Source organism: Xiphophorus hellerii, chromosome 16, assembly GCF_003331165.1.
Source record: "Xiphophorus hellerii strain 12219 chromosome 16, Xiphophorus_hellerii-4.1, whole genome shotgun sequence".
NCBI classification, from domain to species: Eukaryota; Metazoa; Chordata; class Actinopteri; order Cyprinodontiformes; family Poeciliidae; genus Xiphophorus; species Xiphophorus hellerii.
Window position 1 is genome coordinate 26,017,727 of NC_045687.1, and position 23,071 is coordinate 26,040,797.

The 23,071-nt window shown below is 37.7% G+C and overlaps 1 protein-coding gene across 1 annotated transcript in view; it reads left to right on the forward strand.

Annotated features, from left to right (window-relative positions):
• Positions 1-23,071, forward strand: part of trpm4a (transient receptor potential cation channel, subfamily M, member 4a) — a 59,851-nt gene that overhangs the window by 5,426 nt on the left and 31,354 nt on the right. The window contains exons 2-12 of the mRNA XM_032586581.1: positions 1,429-1,490; positions 2,758-2,935; positions 3,586-3,766; positions 5,694-5,863; positions 5,981-6,158; positions 7,176-7,240; positions 9,357-9,584; positions 10,724-10,826; positions 15,185-15,303; positions 15,648-15,950; positions 17,305-17,406. Of these exons, the coding sequence (XP_032442472.1) occupies positions 1,429-1,490; positions 2,758-2,935; positions 3,586-3,766; positions 5,694-5,863; positions 5,981-6,158; positions 7,176-7,240; positions 9,357-9,584; positions 10,724-10,826; positions 15,185-15,303; positions 15,648-15,950; positions 17,305-17,406 (1,689 nt within the window). The remainder of the gene's footprint in view (positions 1-1,428; positions 1,491-2,757; positions 2,936-3,585; positions 3,767-5,693; positions 5,864-5,980; positions 6,159-7,175; positions 7,241-9,356; positions 9,585-10,723; positions 10,827-15,184; positions 15,304-15,647; positions 15,951-17,304; positions 17,407-23,071) is intronic.

Genomic DNA, 23,071 nt, shown 5'->3' on the forward strand with positions numbered 1-23,071 from the left:
AGTAAGGCATTCCTCTAGTTGACCAACTGGAAACTCCCTTAGGCACTCAGAGAAACTTGGAACTCCCCCTAATTTACGGCAAAGATCAAAGGGCCATCTGGTCTCTGGTAAAACAAAAGAGCGAACAGCTGCATGCTGACCCCTGTGGTTCTACGGCCATTTGAGCAAAGAAAAAACATGAGATAAGATTTCACACCACCCCAGATGTTGGTTTCTGGAAGACTTTTTTGATCTTCTGTGAACAAAACAGGCTTCTCTCCCCCAAGCTCAATTTATTGCCCTGCAGGAAATGCTAATTTTATGGCTTCGTGTGCTCTGGCCGCACAGCGGCCCCTGTTTGTCTGAATGCCTGCTCATCTGGCCCAATCCCGAATGCTCAACACAAACCTGTTCAAAATAAAGAAATTTGTTCAAAATAAGAGTGTTGAATATACCTTTTACACATGCCGTAAAATTAACTGTATTAAGCACTAAAAATAATCATTTTTCCTCAACAGTCCCCCTTTTGAGGTCTGAAAAAAAACAGACCTCACAAAAAATTGATTAAGCCTTCTAATACAGAACCAAAAACTATGTAGTATACTAATAAAAAAGAAAAAAGAAAGAAAAAAACCCAAAAGAGTAGCCTAATTATATAACAGCCCAGAATATTGGTGGTCGGGGAAATGACACAATCAAGCAAAGAATTTCAAAAAAGGACATAGTGTTTTGCTATTAATTGTAAACTCTATGACTGCAAGATAACAAGGTCCAAAGGAATCACATTTCACAGGTCAGTAAAAAGTTTTGATTAAAAACAAAACCAAAAAAACCCTATATATATATATATATATATATACACAGTATGACACTTTAATGCAAATTGGCACTTTTAACGGACTTTCAAATTTGAGTGCCAGTTACCTGCCTCAGTAACGAGTCAGCTGCGCTCTGTCACAGCATCTTTCGCATATGGGTATACTTCCGGGGACAAAATGCCCCGGCTACATATAGATAAAATTAAATATGATAATAACATTTTACAGTTGTTTTTTTTGTTTTTTTCAATTTTCTAGGGCTAGCAGAGAAGGCCCTGCTTGCACTCACAGCTCACAACTGTTATTCATTAAATATGCACTTTATAAGGATCCCAAGCTCCTGTCTACACTTTGGTCTGACTCCAGTACCATTGAACAAAACAACTTCTGTCTACCATGAGGATAATTGAGAAAACCAGCAATTGAAATGCATTCCTAACTGTAACATTGCACCAATTTGGACATCGTTTTGGTTTACTTCATTCTTTAAAATGGCTCTACCTTTTAAAATGTATCTCAGGGTTTTGTGTTATTATTCTATACTTAGAAACACTGAGCTCAACAATAAAGACTAATTAGCTGTATCATAGAAATCTTTCTTTTACAATAATCATTGTCTTTATGTTCATAGAGCTGGATTCCCAAGACCATCAAGAAAAGAGTGTGCACAACTTTTGTTGAAAACACTTTGAGGTAATTTTCTTTTAGTTTTTATTTTAATTTATGTTTTACTGTAGAGTTTTTGGTTTAGAGTGTTCTTAATGAGTGTCATTCATAGCAATCATGTCAGAACACTTCTGTAAAGAAAAGTGAAAAAAATCCATCAAAAGTTAATTGAATCATTTATTATTATTATTATTAGGTAAGCTGTAAAAGTTTATTCTTTTATGATTTATCTGATCTTCTCAACCAAATTTGTATTTCACAATATGTACTATGCAAGCTAATCAAAAAAGCACTTTTATTCTCCTTGATTTCAAAGTCCCTATAGGTATGGTAAAGAATTTCTAATTTGCTTGTAAATTCTATAATCCAAATCCACATGTGTTCTGACAGGTTAAAGAAATCTCTGCCGATGAGTTACAAAATTTTATATATATTTCCAAATTGTTATCATTTTCATCAGCAAATTGGCCTTTATCTTTTACAGTAGGTGCCCCCTTATTTTTCTATGTTTGGCTTACAAAATAACAGTAACAACATACAATAGACAAACCATTGGTGCTTGATGTATGGAATGAAATTGTTTAGTATTCCTGGTCCTCAGAGCACACTGAGCACTTTGTTCCTTCTTTGAAGTACTTCCCTGATGTCACACACCTGAACTAAGTTAATTTATGATTAATAGGCTTCTGAAAGACATGAATGCATCCAGAAGAGTAAATGCTGTCATTTAAATCAGTGTACTGGAATTGAGAATCCAACTGAGAATCTGTGACAATTGTTCACAGGCATCCTTAATCCAGTCTGACTGACTTTAACCTATCTTGCAAAGATTAATGCAAAATCCTCAGTCTGTACATGTTAAAATACTTTCAACTCTAACTGCAGTGAAAGCGGGTTCTACAGATGGTTCACGGAGGAATGATGTACATTAATGTACAGACACTAGATGTTTACTTATATAAATGTTCTGAGGCATTGCATTATTTCTATTCCACGTCACACTTCACGTGACGTGGAATGACTGTTGGTACAACATCATGTCACAACTTTTAAATATGAATTACATCATTTACTTTTTTAAACATCAGTTTTTTCTATTTACGCCAAAAATCTTTTATCGTTATATATTTTTCACATCACTTTCCATATACTGTTCAGTATGTGGACAGTTTATCCATAAATAAACATGTTTAGATCATGCCTGATCTAAGGTTTATTATTAACTCTGTGCTCTTCATGATGGGAGGCTGTATCAGCCACAGAATAACAGATTTATATTTTTTCTATGTGACAGTAACAGTGGGCTCTGTCAGTGTGGTGGGGTGCAAGAATTGCATGACTCCGTGGCAACAGGAGACTACTTCGGAGCAGCAATTGTTACCCAGTGGGACAGCCAGCAGCACTCGTCTGAATATCCCACAGATGCTTTTGGAGAGTTGGAGTTTGCTGGAGCTGGACGCAGACAAAGCCATGTGTGTAGTTTTGTCTCAGTATACACACAAATATTCATACACACAGACTGGGTGGGCTAATGTCACTTTATCCAATTGGCACAGACAGAGATTAAAGCTCTTTTTCTGCTCCTAGATAATATTAAGTGACTCAGCCTAGTGCGTATTGTCAGATCTATCAAATAATGGCAGAGCAGCATTCATTTTCTATACAAAATATACATTTCAAACCACCTATATAAAAAAATTATGTTTTTTATATGCTGATAAGACAGAAAATTTCTAAAATCCTACCCAGATGCCTGTGCCATATGACTCACTATTTTAAACTTTCCACAATGTTGGGAAGCAAAAGTTGTTTCACTGATCATGTTTTTCAAGGTTTAATTCACATCTGTGAGTTTGCTCCCTAGAGCAGCAAACTACTAGAACTCCATCCATCCATTATCATACACACTTATCTCTAGTGGGGTCGCAAAGGGTGCTGGTGTCTATCTCCAGTGGTCAATGGGCGAGAGGTGGGGTCACCCTGGACAAGTCGCCAATCCATCACAGACAATTAGAACTCATTCTCAGAATTAGTCCTGGGTTGAAGTTTGTTTCCCTTTTTTTTTTTACATGAGAGATTTACTTCATCCAATAGTGGGTTAAAACTATTCTGTTTTTTTCAGTTTCTGCGGCTATCATGTGACACACCTCCACAGGTCATCTACACTCTGATGACAGAACATTGGGGCTTACCCTCCCCCAACCTCGTGGTGTCAGTGGTGGGAGGTGAGGGACATGAGAAGATTAAGCCGTGGGTGAGAGATATCCTAAGAAAAGGGCTGGTTAGGGCTGCACAGAGTACAGGTAAGAAGGCATCACGCTGCATGGATCCAGCTTATGTTTAACATGGAAACTTTGATTAATAATACATTTATTTTTTATTCAAAATTGTGTTGCCTGGTCAGAGGAGGACTGGCAGTTATGTCATGCTCAATGTATTATTCTAGGACCAGACGAGTCAGCCTAAATGTTGGGATTTAATGGATGTTGGATCCTTTAACAACGCTTTTTAAATTTGCATTTTGAACAAGAGTGTAAATATTGATGGACACTAAGCAAACCAGTGCCACGTTATACCTGCAGTATAAATTAGTTTGAATGAATCCAGGATATCAGTGGATTCTTTTTCTAGAGTGCAAGTCTACTGGACAACAGGGACAACTGAAACTAAAATTATTCAAATTATGTCATCAGCTTAAATCTATCTTTAAGTCAAAAGTTAACACATTTGGTATGGGGAGGGTAGATTATCTGGTGAAGGATAGGCTAACATGTGGCTCACAAACAATGCAGCTTTTCTCACTCTCCTGTGTGGCTTGTGGCAACTTCACTGGTCTGTTAACATTCTCATTTTAATTGCAGTTTGTGGAGTATTTTATTTTGAAAAATAATAACATCCACCCCCTTTCTACTTTCTTCCAGCAAAGACTCTTTACACACATGTGCAGTTCAATCATCTCTATTGTTGTACTTCAGCTGAATCCCTAGCAGTAGCACAGTTAAGCCAGAACTTTCTAACACCTAATGACACAAGTTATGTTTGCTTGTTAGCAGTGAACACACACACACCCTAAACCTACCAGGCAGGGTTACTTATGCACGGGTCATGCAAACTGTTTTAAAGTACCAGGAAAACCTGGAGTGGTGTTTTAGCAATATGAGTATTCCATCAATCAAGTGGAATACATTCTTTCACAAAGCAATGGAAACTTTGCCAGGGGACATAATATTTTTCTGGGGGGGTCCAAACAAAATATTTTTCAAAGTTGAAGGGGAAATGTCTCCTTCACACATAATTATTGAAATGCCCAAGATCAGCACAAATTGTAGCTATTGGAGTAAAATTTGCTTTTGAAGACTTATCAATCTGTCTAGTTTACAACAGTCCCAATCTGCACATCACTCTCTCTCCTTGGTGACATCAGTTGAAACAGAATAAATAGATCCCCTTGCAGTGCAAAGAAATTAAAACTTTGTATTTGGCATAATTTGCATTCATGTAATGCTTTAGACAAATGACAAAATATACTGAACAAAAATATAAACGTTCCATGTAAAATATTGTTGCCACATTTTATTGTCCATCCATCCATTTTCTATATACACCCAGAAGGCTGTTGCTATGTGACATTTTGAACAAGCTATCCGACTGCTAGCATGTCTATCTCTGATTTAATCACATTTTGCTACAGAAATAAATACAAAAAACGCCCCCTCATACCTACTTGAACCTGGTTGCTAACTATTAATTCAATTTGTAGCAGGTTATAATAGCAATAGGGCGCTCTAAAAAGTAATAATGTTTGTCATGAAAGGGTTTAACAATTGTGAGATTGCAGTAGTTCTTAAAACTAACATTTTGTGTTTTACTTGGAGAAAACACTTTCAATATTAATCATACTGAGCTATATTTGTTCTTGCTTGATTTTTTTCAGTGCAAAGAGCTGCAATGTTTAAATTTTGCCACCAAACTTAATTTCCAATCGGGGTGAATAACCTTAGGTACAATTGTATTTTTGTACATCCCTGAAAAATCTAAACGACATCACCAAAACTTAAATTTTCTTCCTCATGTTATTCTATCAGACAACAGTCAGAAAAACATTTACATTTTTGAATGATTCTGCCCTCATGCCGTATTTTAATGCCTTTAACTGATTACATTTGTTTGATATTTCCTACATGTTTATAGTCAAGCCATACTTCCTTGTAACTAACTGTATTTGTCCAGGGGCATGGATTTTGACAGGGGGGCTGAAAGAGGGTGTTTCCCGGTGTGTAGGAGAGGCTGTGAAAGACCATGGGGCTGCAGCTTCAACTGTGTCCCAGAAAAAAGTCACTGCGATTGGCGTGACACCTTGGGGTCTGGTACACAACAGACAGCAGCTTGTCAACGCCCAGGTACTGAATCTATTGTGTTTTGTTCCTTTGCAGAGTGTGAAGTGTCAAATGTTATTAAACGCAGCATGAAAACAATGGCTTTGGTAATCACTGGATTCTTGTGTTGTTGGTCTGAAGGGAAGTTTCCCAGCTCGTTACCATGTCCAGAACACAGCAAATGATACATACTGTTTGGACAACACCTGCCAAGCATTCCTCTTGGTGGACAATGGGAGTATTGGCCAGCGAGGTGGAGAGACAGTCTTTCAACTTAATCTGGAGGACTACATTTCCCATCAGCGCACAGGCATCTGGGGTGAGATGGACTTTTGCGTCTTTAATAAAGTTTTTCAAATAAAAGAGGTTGACATACAGTACTTCATTTAGTACGTGTCATGAAATTCTGTGGAATTGACATTATGGTATAAAAACCATCAGCTAACCAAATGATCATGTAAGCAGCTAAGAAGCATGCACACTATTCATACCTCATTGTTCTCATTTCTGATTCTTATGTTGTTGATTTAAATCATAGACATACTGCTTAGACATGTTAACATTGACTGTGCAGGAATTTGGAGAACTACATTTCAGGTAGTCCATGTACCAGTCAATCAAATTGGGAACTTATTTTTGTGTTCTAATTATCCTCAGCACAATGACACCACAGCTTCAAAGGTCAAGTGACCCTGTGGGCTACTTTGCTTTAAGCTTCTCTACCAGCATGTTAGCACATCATGCCTATGTTTTTCCTGTGTGAGACAGTAATTAGGAAATAAATCAGACATGAGATATCTTTCCAACGGCTGTTGCTGGATTCTGAGGTCTACAAAATCTATGAAAAGTGATCCAAGAAAGAGAAACAGACAATCCACCCGGTTGTTGCATGATGCATTATGCAACAAAGATTGGCTGTTTATGCCAATCTTTCTAATATAACTTATATGTCACCAAAATGTCATTGACCAAATACCCCTTCATAAAAATATTATTGCTTGACAAGTTTGATCTTTAACAGATTATCATCTTTTGCCATCTTTGTTATGTATTTGAAGAGGGAAACATAAACAAGTTTTAGTTATTGACATTGCCTCCAACCTTTTCTGATTTTAACTAAAGAAAACATCCTTTCTAACAAATCAGTTTGATTCCTGAAGTTTTTTCAACTAGGTCTATAGGACTTATTGTATCTGTTGCTGAGGATTATACCTAAGATACAATGAAATGTCTTAAGGAGTCAGTTCCCTGGATAGTTAAGCTTTTTGCTGCATAAAAAATTAATATTTTCTGTTTCATGCAGCTTTATATTTATGTTTTCTTCACCCAACAACAGGTAGTGGCAGTATTGAAATTCCTGTCATTTGCATGCTTATCTCAGGAGAAACCAGAATATTGGAGGTGAGGAAACTCATTCATGAATTCAGCACTGCATTACATACTGCAAATGATTGTTTCTAAAGGTTTGTTTTTTCAAATATGTGACCTGGAACATTTTTGTCAAAAACCTAAGTTACCAGAACCTTCCACTGTCCTGTGAGTTTTACCCATCTAGATGGTCTTATGAGGTGTACAGTTTTAGAGCTAAGTAAAGGTATTTCATATTTTGCCAAATATGGAATTGTAACAGATTTTAAATAAATTGAGTAGATCTCAACTTTTGTGAGAATGAATAAAAGCGGAAAAGAGTTCCAATTGCTAAAAATCAAAAGTATTTAGTTTTGGTGATAAAACTAATGTTGGTTTTATTATATTTAATAACTAGAGATGCTCTGATCAGGTTTTTTGCTGCCGATTCCGATACCGATCACCCATGAGGGCTGATCATTGTCGATCACAAGGATTGGCTGTTAATTTTTCGCTTTAGATATAAATACTGCTATGTTATCAGGCAAAATGGAAACATGATCTGGCAATAAATTCACCTAATTTAGACATAGAACATGCAAAATACTTGCAGGCAAAATACAGCAACTATTCAGTCAAAAAAACAACTGAAAAACCTGCAATCAATAAAATAATATTTAGCAGTAAGGTTCTCAGTACCATAAATTATACATAAGTCAAATACGTAAATCAGATCATACACTTTTACACGGCAATCGGCCGATCGATCGACACACCTCTATAATAACTTATGGCAAGTTCGAGGCGTGCTGTGGTGGCGCAGGGGGTTAGCACGCCACACGTTTGGAGGCCTTGGTCCTCGACGCGGACGTTGCAGGTTCGAGTCCCGGCGACCGTTGCCGCATGTCTTCGCCCCCTCTCCTCGGCCTCTTTCCTGTCTGCCTACTGTCACAAAAAATACGAGTCACTAGCGCCACAAAAACTCTTCAGAGAAAAAAAAATCTTAAGGCAAGTTCGTTCAGACTCCAAAGAAAGGTACAGCAATAACAATGGAATAAATCATCAAGACATGTTCTTTTACTTTTGATCTGGACTAAAAATGCAGGAAGGACAAACTTTGTGCTAGAAAATATTTGCACAAAGTCCAATATGTTTGACCCAGGGGGAATTGTCCACACACAGCCATCTTTCTCAGCACATTGCATTTCTCAGCATTGACACTTCAGCCCATACTCTGCAGCTATCAGCAACGAAGGAGGTCACCAGAGACAAAAACTACACAAGAAAGTCTGTGTCCTATGGATGCTAGGAATAGAAAGTACATAAAGGACTGGGTACACAATGGCTGCAAACCCAGGGTACTGGAAATGGCACTAAAAACTGATGGGAAGAAAATGTCGCATCTTATTCTACTTTCAGATGAATATTGTTTTCGTCCCACCTGTCCTTAAAAAAGTGAAAGAACATGGGAGTCTGCATTGACAAAATGCCTTTGAAACTTGATCCAGCTACACCAGTCCATGACTATTTTAGAAACTCCACATAAGTTATATTAATTGGATTGGAGAACTACATTTCAGGTAGTCCATGTACCAGTCCAAAACTGAATATCTTTAGTCTGAACAGGAATTTTTAAAACATTTATGAGACCTGTATTATGGGAAAACATAAAATTTTCATTTCTAATTTACCTCTAAAATACGCAAGCATAAAAAAACAATATTTTGGCCAGTAAACCTGGACTAGACTAGTCAGCAACAATAACAGTCTTTGAAAGAAGGATTGATTCTTTTAATTAACACTTAGAAGGATTGATTAAAATTCCCTAAAACAAAGTATTAGGGATTTTTAGATTTCCCAGAAATATTGTTAAAATCTTCTCTCATTTTGAAACACTTGTCTCCTCAGCTAGATGCACTGTTAAAACACTAGTTGATAATAATCTAGCTCATCATAGGCCCCCACAAGAGAGCCTGGGTAAGGGTTAAGCTTTATTCTTCAAAGTATTATAATGTCTCCTGTCAAATATTGTTTCAGGGATTAGAACACTTTTACTGAAAATGTTTGACAATACTTTGATCATTCTAGTCCTGCTTGTTCTTTGTCACACTCCTCTGTTTGCAGTACCTTGTTGTAGTAATTTGATGTGTTTTTTCATTAACTGGCTCAGAGAATAGACACATCCCTCAAAAAAGCAACGCCCTGGTTGGTTCTTGCTGGTTCTGGTAAGGCAGCAGATTTCGTCACTGACTTATCAGCAATGGTCTTCAGCCCTACCCCTCCAGCAGCAAATGGAGAGGCTGACAAGAGTGTCAGCGCAGAGTTCTGTGACTGGGTTTGTGAGAAGGCCCGGAAACACTTCCCAGCTGAGGACGAGTTGGAAAAACTGGTCAATACTGTAAGTTCCTAGATAGTCCATGTTGTATTTTCTTAGAAAGCATGGGTGTTGTCACAAATGCAATTGTTAATTACAGGTGAGGCAAACAGGACAAGGCAGGATAATAAAATATGACTCATTTAGGAGTGAAAGAAATATGTTGTCACAAGTCCATAAAAAACTTGAACAAAGCCGCTTAACTAATTTCTATTTGCTTTGGCATTTCTATTTATTTTTGTCATGAGAGACTGTTAGCCATTTCGGTTTCTCCCAATTTCCTTTGTGTAGCTGAATTCAATTCTATTTATATAGCACCAATTCACAACAAAAGTCTCAAGGCACTTTACAAACAAAAGTATTTCAATCTATGCTTGCTATCAAACAGTACAGTAAGCTCCCTCAATTATTCAAAGTAGTTTAAATAGGAAACACAGCAGACTGGATCGAGTCATTGACAGCATTCACTCCTCCTGAACGTAACACGTGGCAGTAATGGAAAATTGCTCGCACTGTGTTAACTTTACAGCAATCCTGCAAACTCCAGCAGAGCCAGAACCTGGCTCGGGACAAGTGTCCATCTGCCACGACTGTCTTCGGCTGGAGAAGACAGAACAGAGACAGAATACACATGATATACACAAAGTTACTATAGATATAGCAAAACCAGAACAGTCATAAGTCAATTTTCTGAGGTCAAGAGAATATAATTTGTTTCTTTACAAGTGCTGTGACCAAAACTGACGTAATTTAAAATAAGTAAAACATATTTTGTCTTTTCCTTATATATATTCCACATGCCATTTAGTACACATCAGCTCAGCTTATCCATCCATCCATCCATTTTCTAACACCCTTGTCCCTGGTGAGGTGTTCCGGGCACATCCCACCGGGAGGAGGCCCCAGGGAAGACTATGTTTCCCGGCTGGCCTGGGAATGCCTTGGGATTTCCCCGGAAGAGCTGGAACAAGTGGCTGGGGGGCGGGAAGTCTGGGCCTCCCTTGTTAAACTGCTACCCCCGTGATCCGATTCCTGATAAGAGGAAGAAAATGGATGGATGGATGGATTTATGGTGTGCCTATTGGGTTAGCTGAATGCATCAAGCATTAATGATAAAGTATTACATTGTTTCAAACAATGATTGTTTACCTTTGTTTGTCCAGGCTATGAGTATTTATCAAAGGAGAGACCTCATTACTGTTTTTCATGGAGAGCAGGAGGGTTCTGATGACTTCGACACAATTCTCCTCAAAGCCCTGGTGAGAGGTAAGTGATGGGGAATTATTCAGGGGATTGTTTATCAATTACAACATCATCCCTTATAAAAACAAAATATATTTGGAAATCTATTGTAATAAATTCTAATATATTATTTCCCCTTTAAATTTGTAATATATGTGGTAGATATATTGAATTATATATTGAAGATACATGTATTATAAAATATTATATATCCATGTAATATATTTATATACAGCAAAATATACAAATGAGTGCCACTTTATACATACTGCAGAATATTGAACATAAGTACATAATGTCAATGTGATATATCCTGAAATGTGAATTTTCATAAATTTCTTATTTATGAACATTCACTATAATTTATTACAATTTAAATGGGAAAATGTATTGGTAAAATATATAATAAGTATAAAATATACATGTTTGATATATTCCATATTTATCCAACAATATCATTTTAGATACATAAATTATATATGCAAAGACCCATGAACATATATACGTATATACAGTGCCTTGCGAAAAGGTCATCTCGGCAAAAGGTTGAAAAGTTCAAGGGGGCTGAACTTTTCAACCTTTTGCCACTTTTCAGGCTCAAACATAAAGATCTAAAATTTTTATTATCTTGTGAAGAATCAACAAAAAGTGGGACACAATCTTGAGGTGGAAGGAAATTTATTGGATAGTTGAAACTTTTTTTACAAATAAAAAACTGCAAAGTAGGGCGTGCAATATTTTATATATATATATATATATACATACATATATATATATATATATATATATATATATATACAGTACAGACCAAAAGTTTGGACACACCTTCTCATTGAATTCAATGAGAAAGTGTGTCCAAACTTTGGGCATTGTGCACAGACTTGGGCATTGTAAAGGCTGATGGCAACAGGCAGAAATGACTTTCTATGGTGCTCTGTGGTGCACTTTGGCAAAATGAGTCTCTGGCTGAAGGTGTTCCTGTATCCAGGCAGCATGTCATGGATTGGATGAGACTTGTTGTCCAAGATGACCTGCATCTTGGACAGGATCCTTCTTTCTAACATCACTGTCATGGTCCAGCTCCACTCCAACGATGTTACTGACCTTCCGGATCAGTTTGTTCAGTCTACTGGTGTCCTCCACCTTCAGCCTGCTGCCCCAGCACATCACAGCATACGGGATGGCACTGGCGACCACTGAGTCATAAAACATCCCAAGCAAAGTCCGGGAGATGTTGAATGACCTCAGCCGCCTCAGAAAGTAGAGGACAGTTTGGCCCTTCCTGTACACAGCATCAGTGTTCTTGACCCAGTCCAGTTTTTTATCAATGTGGACACCCAGATATTTATAGTTCTCCACAATGTCCACACTGACCCCCTGGATGGTAACAGCGGTCACCAGTGTCCTGATCCTCCTCCTCAGATCCACCACCACTTCCTTGGTCTTTGTCACATTGAGCTGCAGGTGGTTCAGCTCACACCACGTGACAAAGTTGTCAACAGGGACAGGGAAGATAGTTAAAATTGATGGGAAGATGGATGGAGTCAAATACAGGACCATTCTGGAAGAAAACCTGTTGGACTCTGCAAAAGACCTGAGACTGGGAGGAAGATTTATCTTCCAACAAGACAATGATCCCAAACATAAAGCAAAATCTACAATGTAATGGTTCACAAATAAACGTATCCAGGTGTTAGATTGGCCAAGTCAAAGTCCAGACCTCAATTAAAATCTCAAATCTGTGGAAAGAGCTGAAAACTGCTGTTCACAAGCGCTCTCCATTCAGCCTCACTGAACTCGAGCTGTTTTGCAAAGAAGAATGGGCAAGAATTTCAGTCTCTTGATGTGCAAACCTGATAGAGACATACCACAAGCGACTTGCAGCTGTAATTGCAGCAAAAGGTGGTGCTACAAAGTATTAACTCAAGGGGGTCAAATAATATTGCACGCCCCACTTTGCAGTTTTTTATTTGTTAAAAAAGTTTAAAATATTCAATGAATTTTGTTCCACCTCACAATTGTGTCCCACTTGTTGATTCTTCACAAAATAATAAAAAAATTAGATCTTTATGTTTGAAGCCTGAAAAGTGGCAAAAGGTTGAAAAGTTCAAGGCACTGTATATACTGTATACAAATATATACAATGTATATATTTTTAAGTATCCCTCATTTGAGATACTTAAATTCCTCCTCTTGGGGCAGGACATCCTCCCCGACAAGGAGAAAGTCCTCTACCCTTTTCTGGCTGACGTCCATGGTCTTGGATTTGGAGGCACCTAGAACAGATGTACCAGGAGAGACTTTGGAACAAGTTTAAGCTAGGAAGAATATAAATTTATATTGTATTAACCCTACTGAGAAGTGATGTAGATAAAAGGGATCTTTTCAACAAATCATTCTTAATTTTCATAACGAGGGAGGAGTAGTAAGATGAGAATAAGTCAGAACTAATAAAGATGCCCAAGTATTTGAAATCTCTTTCAGATATGTGAAAAATCGGCTGTAACACCATATCTTGAAAGGCATTGAAAAGAGAAGAAAAAGATTTATCTAAATTAATCTTATGAAAGGGCACCAAATTAACATACATTTTAAAAAACAGTATCCCAAATACTAACCAAATGTATGTAAACCTTTGAAATTGAGGAAAATTACAAAAACAATTCTAAAAATGTTCTCATCAAGTTTTCTAGCATTGAGCAAATACAAAAATTTTGGTAATTCCAACTGACGTAAAGCATGAGGGGTTTGGTAAGATTTTACTTCAGACAGTGAGAATTTTTTTTTTGTCTTTTTATTCAGTCTATGTAAATATTTGGTTTCAATTGTATAATGATTAGAATGAACACAAACAATTTGCAATTGTTTATTAACTGATGCACCAGTTAATTAATGCAATATCATATTTCTAAAAAAGTGTTACCTTCACAATTTGGAATAATTGGCTCAAAATCTTTTAATGTTATTATAATTGTGCCAGAAAGTATTGTAAAATGCACTCAAGGATTTTATTACATTTTGCACCAATAATGCCGTTTTAACAATGTTTTTATTATATTACATTACTACATATTGTGGTGCTATTACATAATGTGTTATAAGGTTATCAATTTCTGTATTTTTCAGGATTTGTATAAAATTCTCAATTATAATGGCCTTATCTGTATTCAACACTAAATACATTTTTTAAAACCTGATCCAAAAGGTAAGAGTAAGTCCCTGGTGGATAATACAAAGCAATAAGCAGAATTGATTTTGGTACAATTTAGATAAGGGAAACTAAAATTTAGATGTTTAAAATAACTCTAGCTATTAATAGGCCTGTGATTAATCAATAAAAGTAAATGAAAATGGTTGCTACTCCACCTCACCTTGTAGCTACTTCAAAGAATGCAAAAAATGTAATAATTAGAAGAGCTTCACTCATTTATGCCAACATAATCCTCTTGCAAAACAGATCAGTCTGATTAAAATCAAGCCATTAAATAACAGTCTTTGAAGAGAAATGCCTTCTGTTCAATAAATCACACTTGTTTTATTTTTCCGTTGGACCAGTATTATTTTTGAGATTTTCATGATTTACCCATCACAGGGCACCAGCACCAGAGTACAACCTCTACAGATTACCATACAATTATTATCAACACCAATATTTATTTTAAATCAATACCAATTATTACTTTATTACTCCATATTATTCCATTACAGCCTCGTGTAACATATGTTGCAATTAATTTTGACAATGTTGGTCACATATTGTCTATACTGATCTATCACTTGATGAAGAAATCACCAATGTGATATAATTTTGTTCAAATCTGGATAATTTACCAATCTTACCAGGAACAACCCAGCTAGGCTGCCAAGCGACCACATCCACTGTCATGAACTAGTGTGGGGAAAAATGCTTTTGGTAGAATCCTTAGCATGGTCTGAAATTCACTGCAATCTAATTTTATAAAGATTACAAACTTTGTTTTTAATTTTATGTTGAATGAAGATTATTTTAAAGATGATAGTTCTCATGTATTCTATCACTTAAATCACAAGTGTCAAATCCAGTCCTTTAGTCCTCAAGGGCCGGTGTCCTGCAGTTTTTAGACGTGCCACAGGTACATCAGTACATTCACTGGAATGTACAGTACATTCACTGGAGTGAAATGGCTTAATTACCTCCTCCTTGTGTAGATCAGTTCTCCAGAGCCTTGCCTTATTCTATTCAGGTGTGGTGCAGCAGAGGCACATCTAAAAGTTGCAGGACACCGGCCCTTGAGGACTGGAGTTTGACACCCCTGAAAATGATTATGCAAAACTAAGGCAATATATTTTTTATAATTTCTGTCACTCTGATATTGTTGTTTGTCTACTGTGTTTGTGTTAAGCTAGTAAACGTTTAACCAGTATGGCCAGTGAGTACACAGAGGAGCTAAAACTGGCTGTGGCCTGGAATCGAGTAGACATCGCAAAAGCTGAGCTCTTCAATGGAGACATACAGTGGAAGGTATTTTTTGTTTATACTCTGTTGGAACACCAGAGTTTTAATTTGGTTCTAGTTTCAAACACCTTGCTCAGGGGTTCTCAAATGTTATGTTCAAATATCTAAATATCTGGTAAGGTACAGATAAGAGTCTTATTTGGACCTTATCTGATAAGACAGAAAACAACAAAAAGTGTGTTAAGAGGCTAATGTTTTCGTTTCAGGTTGTAAGTATTAAGATGTGTTATTCCGAGGAAATTTCTAGTTAGGTGGTCTGTGAGTGTTTGCTAGCTGGGTTAAGTGGTCCTCTGCCAGACAAAGTTTGAAAAACACTGTTATAGACATTGTTGCTTGACTTTTTTTTTCAGTATGAGGACCTTGAGGACTCCATGACAGATGCTTTGATCAATAATAAGCCCCAGTTTGTGCGTCTCTTCTGTGATAATGGTCTCAACATCCTGAATTATTTGACAAATAATCGCTTGGAGAGCTTGTATCGCTCACTGTCAGATAGCTTGCTGGCATACATTCTACTCCAGAGGCGTCTGAGTGAGAGACAGAGCCTGGCTGGATCTCAGCTCTCTGTGGACGGAGCTGCACCAGGTGCCATGGAGACTTTCCATATGGAAGTAAACACAGGTGCTTCAGCAAAGGATCTTAGTTTGTTTGAGGTGAGTTGAACACATGAGCAGCAAGCAGATGTTTGATTGAACAACTGAGGGAAAGTAGTAGTAAGGTCAACAAGGAACTCAAACGTATTCAATATCCAATCAGTTTTGTAAAGCTCTGACCTACTCATACTGATTATAGCCAATTCCTATTCCACATTAAGAAATATAATGTAACAATGTCTTTTTACTTTCTGCATTAACTTAAATGTGTTTGTCCTAAAATATAACTGTTATGTTTCAATAAAAGCTTGAAGTTCTCTACATAATTGAAAATTTGAAAGTACAACAAGATTTTTAATACTGGACAATCCATCTTGTGTGATTTAAAACAGTAATGATTAACTAATATTTCCCAAAGCAACTCAATGCTACATGGAGTGTTGTTAGCTCCAGAATGCATGCAGACTCAGAGGCAGGAGATAAAATGAAGATAATGTTATTAATAAATTAATGCAAAACTCTCTGGTAGGCACAGAGGGAGTGCCTACCAGAGGCACTCCTTTCTAGTCCTATTTCTACATGACTAGAAATAGGCAGGCTGTTTCTTTATATCAGGATATCTGATTCTGACCCACATCGGTGGGAATGACTCAGGCTGCCTGTAGTGAACAGGGCATTTGGTCCAGCACTGGGGCAGCCTGATAAAGTTAAAGTCATAAGTTTTCTCTGCAGCCAAACTATTTCTGTGTTTGGGGGCGAGGAGGGTTTTTTTCTCCTATTACGAGGATAATTAATGATAATCGTCTGATCCGAGTCTTTATCATAATGTTTGGGTCAGCAATGAGTTTCTATAAGACAAAATGAAATATAGGAATAAGGTGGATAAGGACTAGGTGTAGCTACTTGGTCATTAAAATCAATTATATAAAGGTCAGGTTAGTTCTTCAGACCCCTACTTGAAGTTTGGGGGTCTGAAGATAATGGCTCTTCAGAAAATTGGTGACCTCGGTGCACTCTGCGTTTCAGTATCTCCTTCTGCATAAGTTACATCCTATTATGTTATGTTTGAATTCACCGAGGTTCTGTGAGCGATTCATTCCTTTACAAATGTTTGTATAAGCAGTCATTGTGCCTACCTACTGGATGTTATACACCAGTTGACATGGAAGTTATTGGAAAACCTGAATTCATCAAATTCAAGCAATGGCCCACACTTGTAGCAATAAAGTGAATTTTTCTATGATTACTCTGTGACTCTTTACAACCATAATCAATTTAACATATTTGATTTCTTTCAGTATGCTTTGCATGTTATGCTAAAGACCACTTAAATAATCACATTATGTGTAGAAAAACAAATAAGGGAGGCAAACTTATAATACATGTCAAAGCAAAGTTTGTGACTGTCCGTCAGGTATCCCGCCTGCTGCAGGATCTCTTAGGTGATGTCTGTGAGCCTTTCTACTATGGAGCTCTGGGTCTTGACCCCAGGATGGGCACTAGAAGAGCACTGAAGGTCAGTGAGTACAGAACTATTTACATAAGAACCTGTTCACAGGTCATTGAGGTGGCAAAAGTCTTCTGTTTGACTCACTACATATACTTGTTTTATCTAAAAAAATAAATAATCTGACATTGTGAAAATATTTGTCTGCTTCTCATCCTCAAATGGATTCATGTGCCAAAATATTCAGATCAAAATCTCTGCTTTAAATGTTATGCTAGAAAATTATTAATCAGTACAGTGACATTCTCCTGCAATTGTAAAATTGAAAAGTAACCAACACTAATGTAGTCTCATAAATGACCCTGACAATATCATTACTTTTCTGGACCTTCTTATGACTGAATTGGTCTCAGGACTGTGGATAATACCCTCCACATTGCAGATGTAGCCGCTCTCATCCGACTCATCTGTTGTATGTACTCTGCGTTGTGTGTAATGGGCAAAAGGAACCAGCAGACAAGGACCCCTGGGGTGTATTGCAGCAGTAGGGTAGGTTTATTCTCTTTAAAGCAAGAATATTCTCAGCACAGCAGTTTTTGGGCTCTGGCTTTCCCACACACACCTCTCCTCAGCGCAGCTCGGCGCGAACTGATACAGGACTGTGTTAAAACCAACCAAAATTCTCTCAGACGTTGGCAAATAATAAAGTAAAATGTCAAGAAAATTAAAATAAAACCCAAACAAAAATAATCGGCCCATTAGTTACAATTTTTATAGTTCAAATTGAATTAATAACAAAAAGGATTTTCCATTATAATATGAAAATATAGTAAATACTTTAATCTAACATCCAGATGACATTTTGAAGCAACTCACATACCTGTTTAAAACAAGAATATTCGCAGCACAGCAGTTCTTGGGCTCTGGCTTTCCCACACAGACCTTAACCAATCAAAAGAACAAAAATAACCACATTGACATGGTAAACTCAATAAATGTCATTAACGTGGGAATTAAATACCCAGTACAGTGATGCGCTAAACATAAAACAGTTGGGGAACAATATATAACAACTTGTGAGTTTGGCAAACATACTTTTAAGGACATTTCGAATATTTTAATACACAAACAGAAGACAGCTTTGTACACTCACCTCTCCTCAGCGCAGCTCAGCGTGAACTGAGGAGGGCAGCGCAAACACACAAGATATGACGCGGAAACAGGAAACAAGAAAATAAAAGCTTCTCCGCCAAAATAAAATACAATTCAAAAACTAAGAAAAACAAATATACATAGATAATGAGGATGGATTTGAGGTGAAATATAATCAGTTTTACACACTTGCTACATCCACCCCTCCTATATTTCAACAAAATCCAAGTCAGTCTAAATTTTACAATCCCAATACATGGAAAACTGACAAATTTGATAAAGATTTAGCACAGGGTTGCCGTAACCAAGTATAGCATTCAGCTTGAGAGCCACCTACAAACAGGTTTCGAAGGAACATACGGTTGATCAGGCCTCTGCCCTTCTCAGATCAATATGATGCCATTTACACCATATAATTCTGTCAACTTTAAACCCATAAACACAATACCGATGTATATTTGAGGAAAGCAATATTCCATTACAGTTATGTTGCTGAACTGTCCATATAAAGACTAAACAAATGAGTTCACTCAAAACCAAGTAAGAATGGACTGGGATTTTTGGCTCACAGAGTTTGCCAAATCCTACTACTAACACAGGGACAACACATGTCTCGCCATACAGTTTAATTTCCACCTCATACATGCAGCGGGGTTTGCTGAGTGTCCCTCCACAACCAATGAGAACAATTTCTTCAGAGAGGGGAACAGGTTCCAAAAGTGAGTTCTGATTCAGCATCATTTGTTCCACCTTCTCACTCAGCGTGCAGGCCATGGGACCAGAGTCAAGCATCCCCTGTAACTGAAACTTGTTATTTAGAGTCACAGGTGTATAAAACAGTTCATCAAATGGCTCAACTCATTGTGTGTTTTGAGCTATCACCCTAGCACCAACTGGTGCTGCTGCACATGCCTTTTCATATTGCTGTTCAATGTCATTATTATTGAGGGTTTTTTCTTTTGAGCCCACACCACCCCTCATCCCATGGGGAACGGGGGCACCGAGAGGTTCAACTGCACACTTGGCAGCATGCTCAGATCATTGCCACTCAGAGAGAAGAACAAATGGCCTGAACAAATACAAACATTGACTTTTTGCATATAATGCAACAGTTCATGAGACTACAGGATTTGCTCCATTCCAACTCATGTTTGGTCGAGTTCCGAGGCTCCCTGGTGTGATCTTTAAACAGGTGTTGTGTGATCCGGTGACTACTGATTATAAGAACTATGCCAAAACATTCATGTCACATCTGTATGAAGCAGCTAGGATAGCTCAAGCACATGCTGTGTGTGGAAGAACAAGATAAACAGGCAGAAGGGTACAGCAGAAAAGTGAAAGGTACCCATTTGAACATTGGAGCCAGGGTCTTGTTAGCAAACAAGGGTGAAAGAGGGAAGAAAAGGTTATCTGACAAGTGGAGTGCTAAAGTTTACACAGTTGTTGATAGGAATCTCCAAACTCACACATACAAGTTGGAGGACAAACAAGGTAACAAAAAAATAAAAGCTTCTCTGCCAAAATAAAATACAATTCAAAAACTAAGAAAAACAAATATACATAGATAATGAGGATGGATTTGAGGTGAAATATAAACAGTTTTACACACTTGCTGCACAGACATTTTCCCCTTCTCTCATACTGTCATCCTCATGCACAGACACACACACAGGTGGTTTGGATGTGTGTGTTTACAGATACACTATCTTGGGCTCTAGGTGCCACTAAATACATCTTGTATTAATCCGTTTTCAGCGTTTTCTGTGACATTGTTTTTCATGGTTTACCTTTTTCTTTCTCAATTTTTGCAGGTGTAGAAGCAGATTTCTAAGGTTTTTCACTCTAGGGTATTTTCTTGTATTGTCTATCAGTTTTTCTCTTGTCTTACAACTTTTTGACCTTTCAAAAAGTTCAAAGGGGGCTTTCAACAAAAAGTTGAAAGGAGCTTTCAACTTTTTGCCCCACTTCTCTTTCTTTTTTCTCTTTTTCTTTTTTATCCACAGCAGTGGATAAAAATATAGTTTTTATACTGTATATGTGCAGTATAAAAATGGAGAACCAGACAAAAACAAAAATAAATGAATAAAATATGACATAAAGTTTTAAAAAAATTTTTTTAGGTATATATAAAACAACACAACAGAAAAATTCAAGTACTGTGAATAGTACTGCGATATGTGTTGCTCACAGGACAAGACCTGGAAAAAATTATTACAAGTGTAGTTAGCTGGAGCTTCTTATGTGGCAGCTGAAGGAGGAACAGCTTGTCCTGCTCTGACCCGTCTTTACTGATCACTTTGCCTGAGCTATTTTTAAAGTGACAGTTTTTATAGTTATATTCACATTTTCAACATCATAACTGGATTACTATAAACCTAAGGACTGGGGGATTTTCTTACTTTTATTTTTACCTTACTTTTCTTCATCTCCAAGTTGAACCAGGACAAAATGAGTCCGGCCGACCCCAAGGACATTAGCAGTATTATACAACGACTTCAGTCTATAGAAATGAAGATCAAACAGCTGGAGGTGAACTTTGAAATCAACGCTAACTGTGGAAATCAGACAGCTCTTCCTCAAATCAATGGAGAGGTTGTACGCCTCGCATCAAGCAGCTCACCCTGGTACGCTCTGAGTGCCAAGCCGAAGCAAAAGTCTCACACCACAGATCCGATGAGGCGACTGACAGGGAGAACCCCTCACCTGGACGAATCAGCGTGGCCGGCTCTGAGCCGAAACCCACCTTCAACCTCAACACCTGCTCCACCAAAGAAAAACAAACAAGCAGCTGCAACCAAAACGGTTCCACCGACCCCGCTCCCTTACAAAGCGACCAGCCCGAGCCTCAAAACATTCTGACTCTGTGGGAATCCCACTGAAAAACAGATTTTCTGTACTCCAGCCTGAGCCTCTGAGTGAAACCTCGCCTTCAAACATCAACAATGAGGCAAGACCAACACATCCACCCCCCAAAACCCCAAAGGACAAAGCGGCTATCAGGAAAACGAAAGGTATGCCAAAAGTGCTTATTGTTGGAGATGAGGCAGTAAATGGAATCAGTCACGTTTGCAATCCCAAGAAAACGAGAGTGATTTCTTTTCCTGGTGACACTGTATCTGATTTAACTCTTAAAGTTCTTTCACTAACCGCTGATCAGCCAGATATTGAGTCCTTAGTTGTGCATGTTGGAGCCAACGATGTGGCAAAGCAGAAATCTGAGATTCTGAAAAAGGACTTTAATATTCTACTGAACACTATGGGAAAGTTAAAAATGAAGTTATTTCTCAGTGGTCCAATTCCATCTCCTCAATGGGGAGACGAAAAACACTCCAGGCTGGACATGATAAACAAATGGCTGATTAAAAGCTGCTCTGCCAGCTCAGTGACCTTCATCGATAACCTCTGGATCAATTGGCAGCGCTTTCACCTTTTTGGAAGAGGCGGACGCAATCTTAATAAACATGGGATAAAGCTACTCACTGCAAATCTTTTTCATTTTATCAACAAGGACAGCAACGTGATCATCGCTTCAGAAGAACAGGCTCAAGGATTTCTGACTAGGAAGAAACACTCTGCTTATCAGGAACAACCAGTTTCAAAACAAGCTGATACAACATCGACTGAAGGCGGAGTGACTGGTTCCCTTCCTCCTTCTCCCCTCCCTCTCTACTCACCCACTTATTCACAGGATTCACAAGATACACATGAAAAAATGTCTTCTGGACCGGAGTTTCTTAAATTTACAGATGGAATGAATCAACAGATTGTACTTGGGACGTCTCTCCTTAGCGCTCACGTAGCAGACCTCACTTCATTTAAGCCACCTGACTCTAACTTCCCAGAGGATCCATCACTCTGCGTTTCTGAGGTCTGAGGCCGGGGTCCAGACTTTATCTTTACACCCTTCTTTCTCCAGAATGTGTCTGGCCCCCTGGCACTGCAGAACAGGACATTACCTGTCCGGATCACTACAAGAAAATTTACAAGAAACAGAAACATAAAATACAACTGTTTTAATTCAAACATCAGACTGTTCCCTTGCCTAAAGGAACCTCAGACTGAAGATTTCTTGGCCTCCAAGTCACTTAAACTAACTCTTTTAAATACAAGATCTCTCTGTGCTAAAGCTCTATTAATTAATGATTCCATCACTGAGCATAATATCGATGTTATGTTTCTGACAGAAACATGGTTGAATGATAATAATGAATCGATCGTACCAATTGAATCTGCGCCTCCTAACTACAATTTCTTCAGTGAGAATAGAAAACACAAAAAAGGAGGAGGCGTGGCTTCAATATTTAAGAATACCATAAATTGTAGTAAAATCTCTTTGGGTCACTTCACCTCTTTTGAGTATCTTGGAATTGAGGTTAAAGGCCACAAACGAACTTTGACAGTAACTCTATACAAAACTCCAACTTTTGTGGAAAATTTCTTTACTGATTTGAATGAGCTTTTATCTCTCATATGTATTGATTATGATTGTTTAATAATTGTCGGTGATATCAACATTCATGTTGACAACCCCCAAGACAGAGGGGCAAAAAAGCTCGCTAATATTTTAGAGACTTTTGGTCGT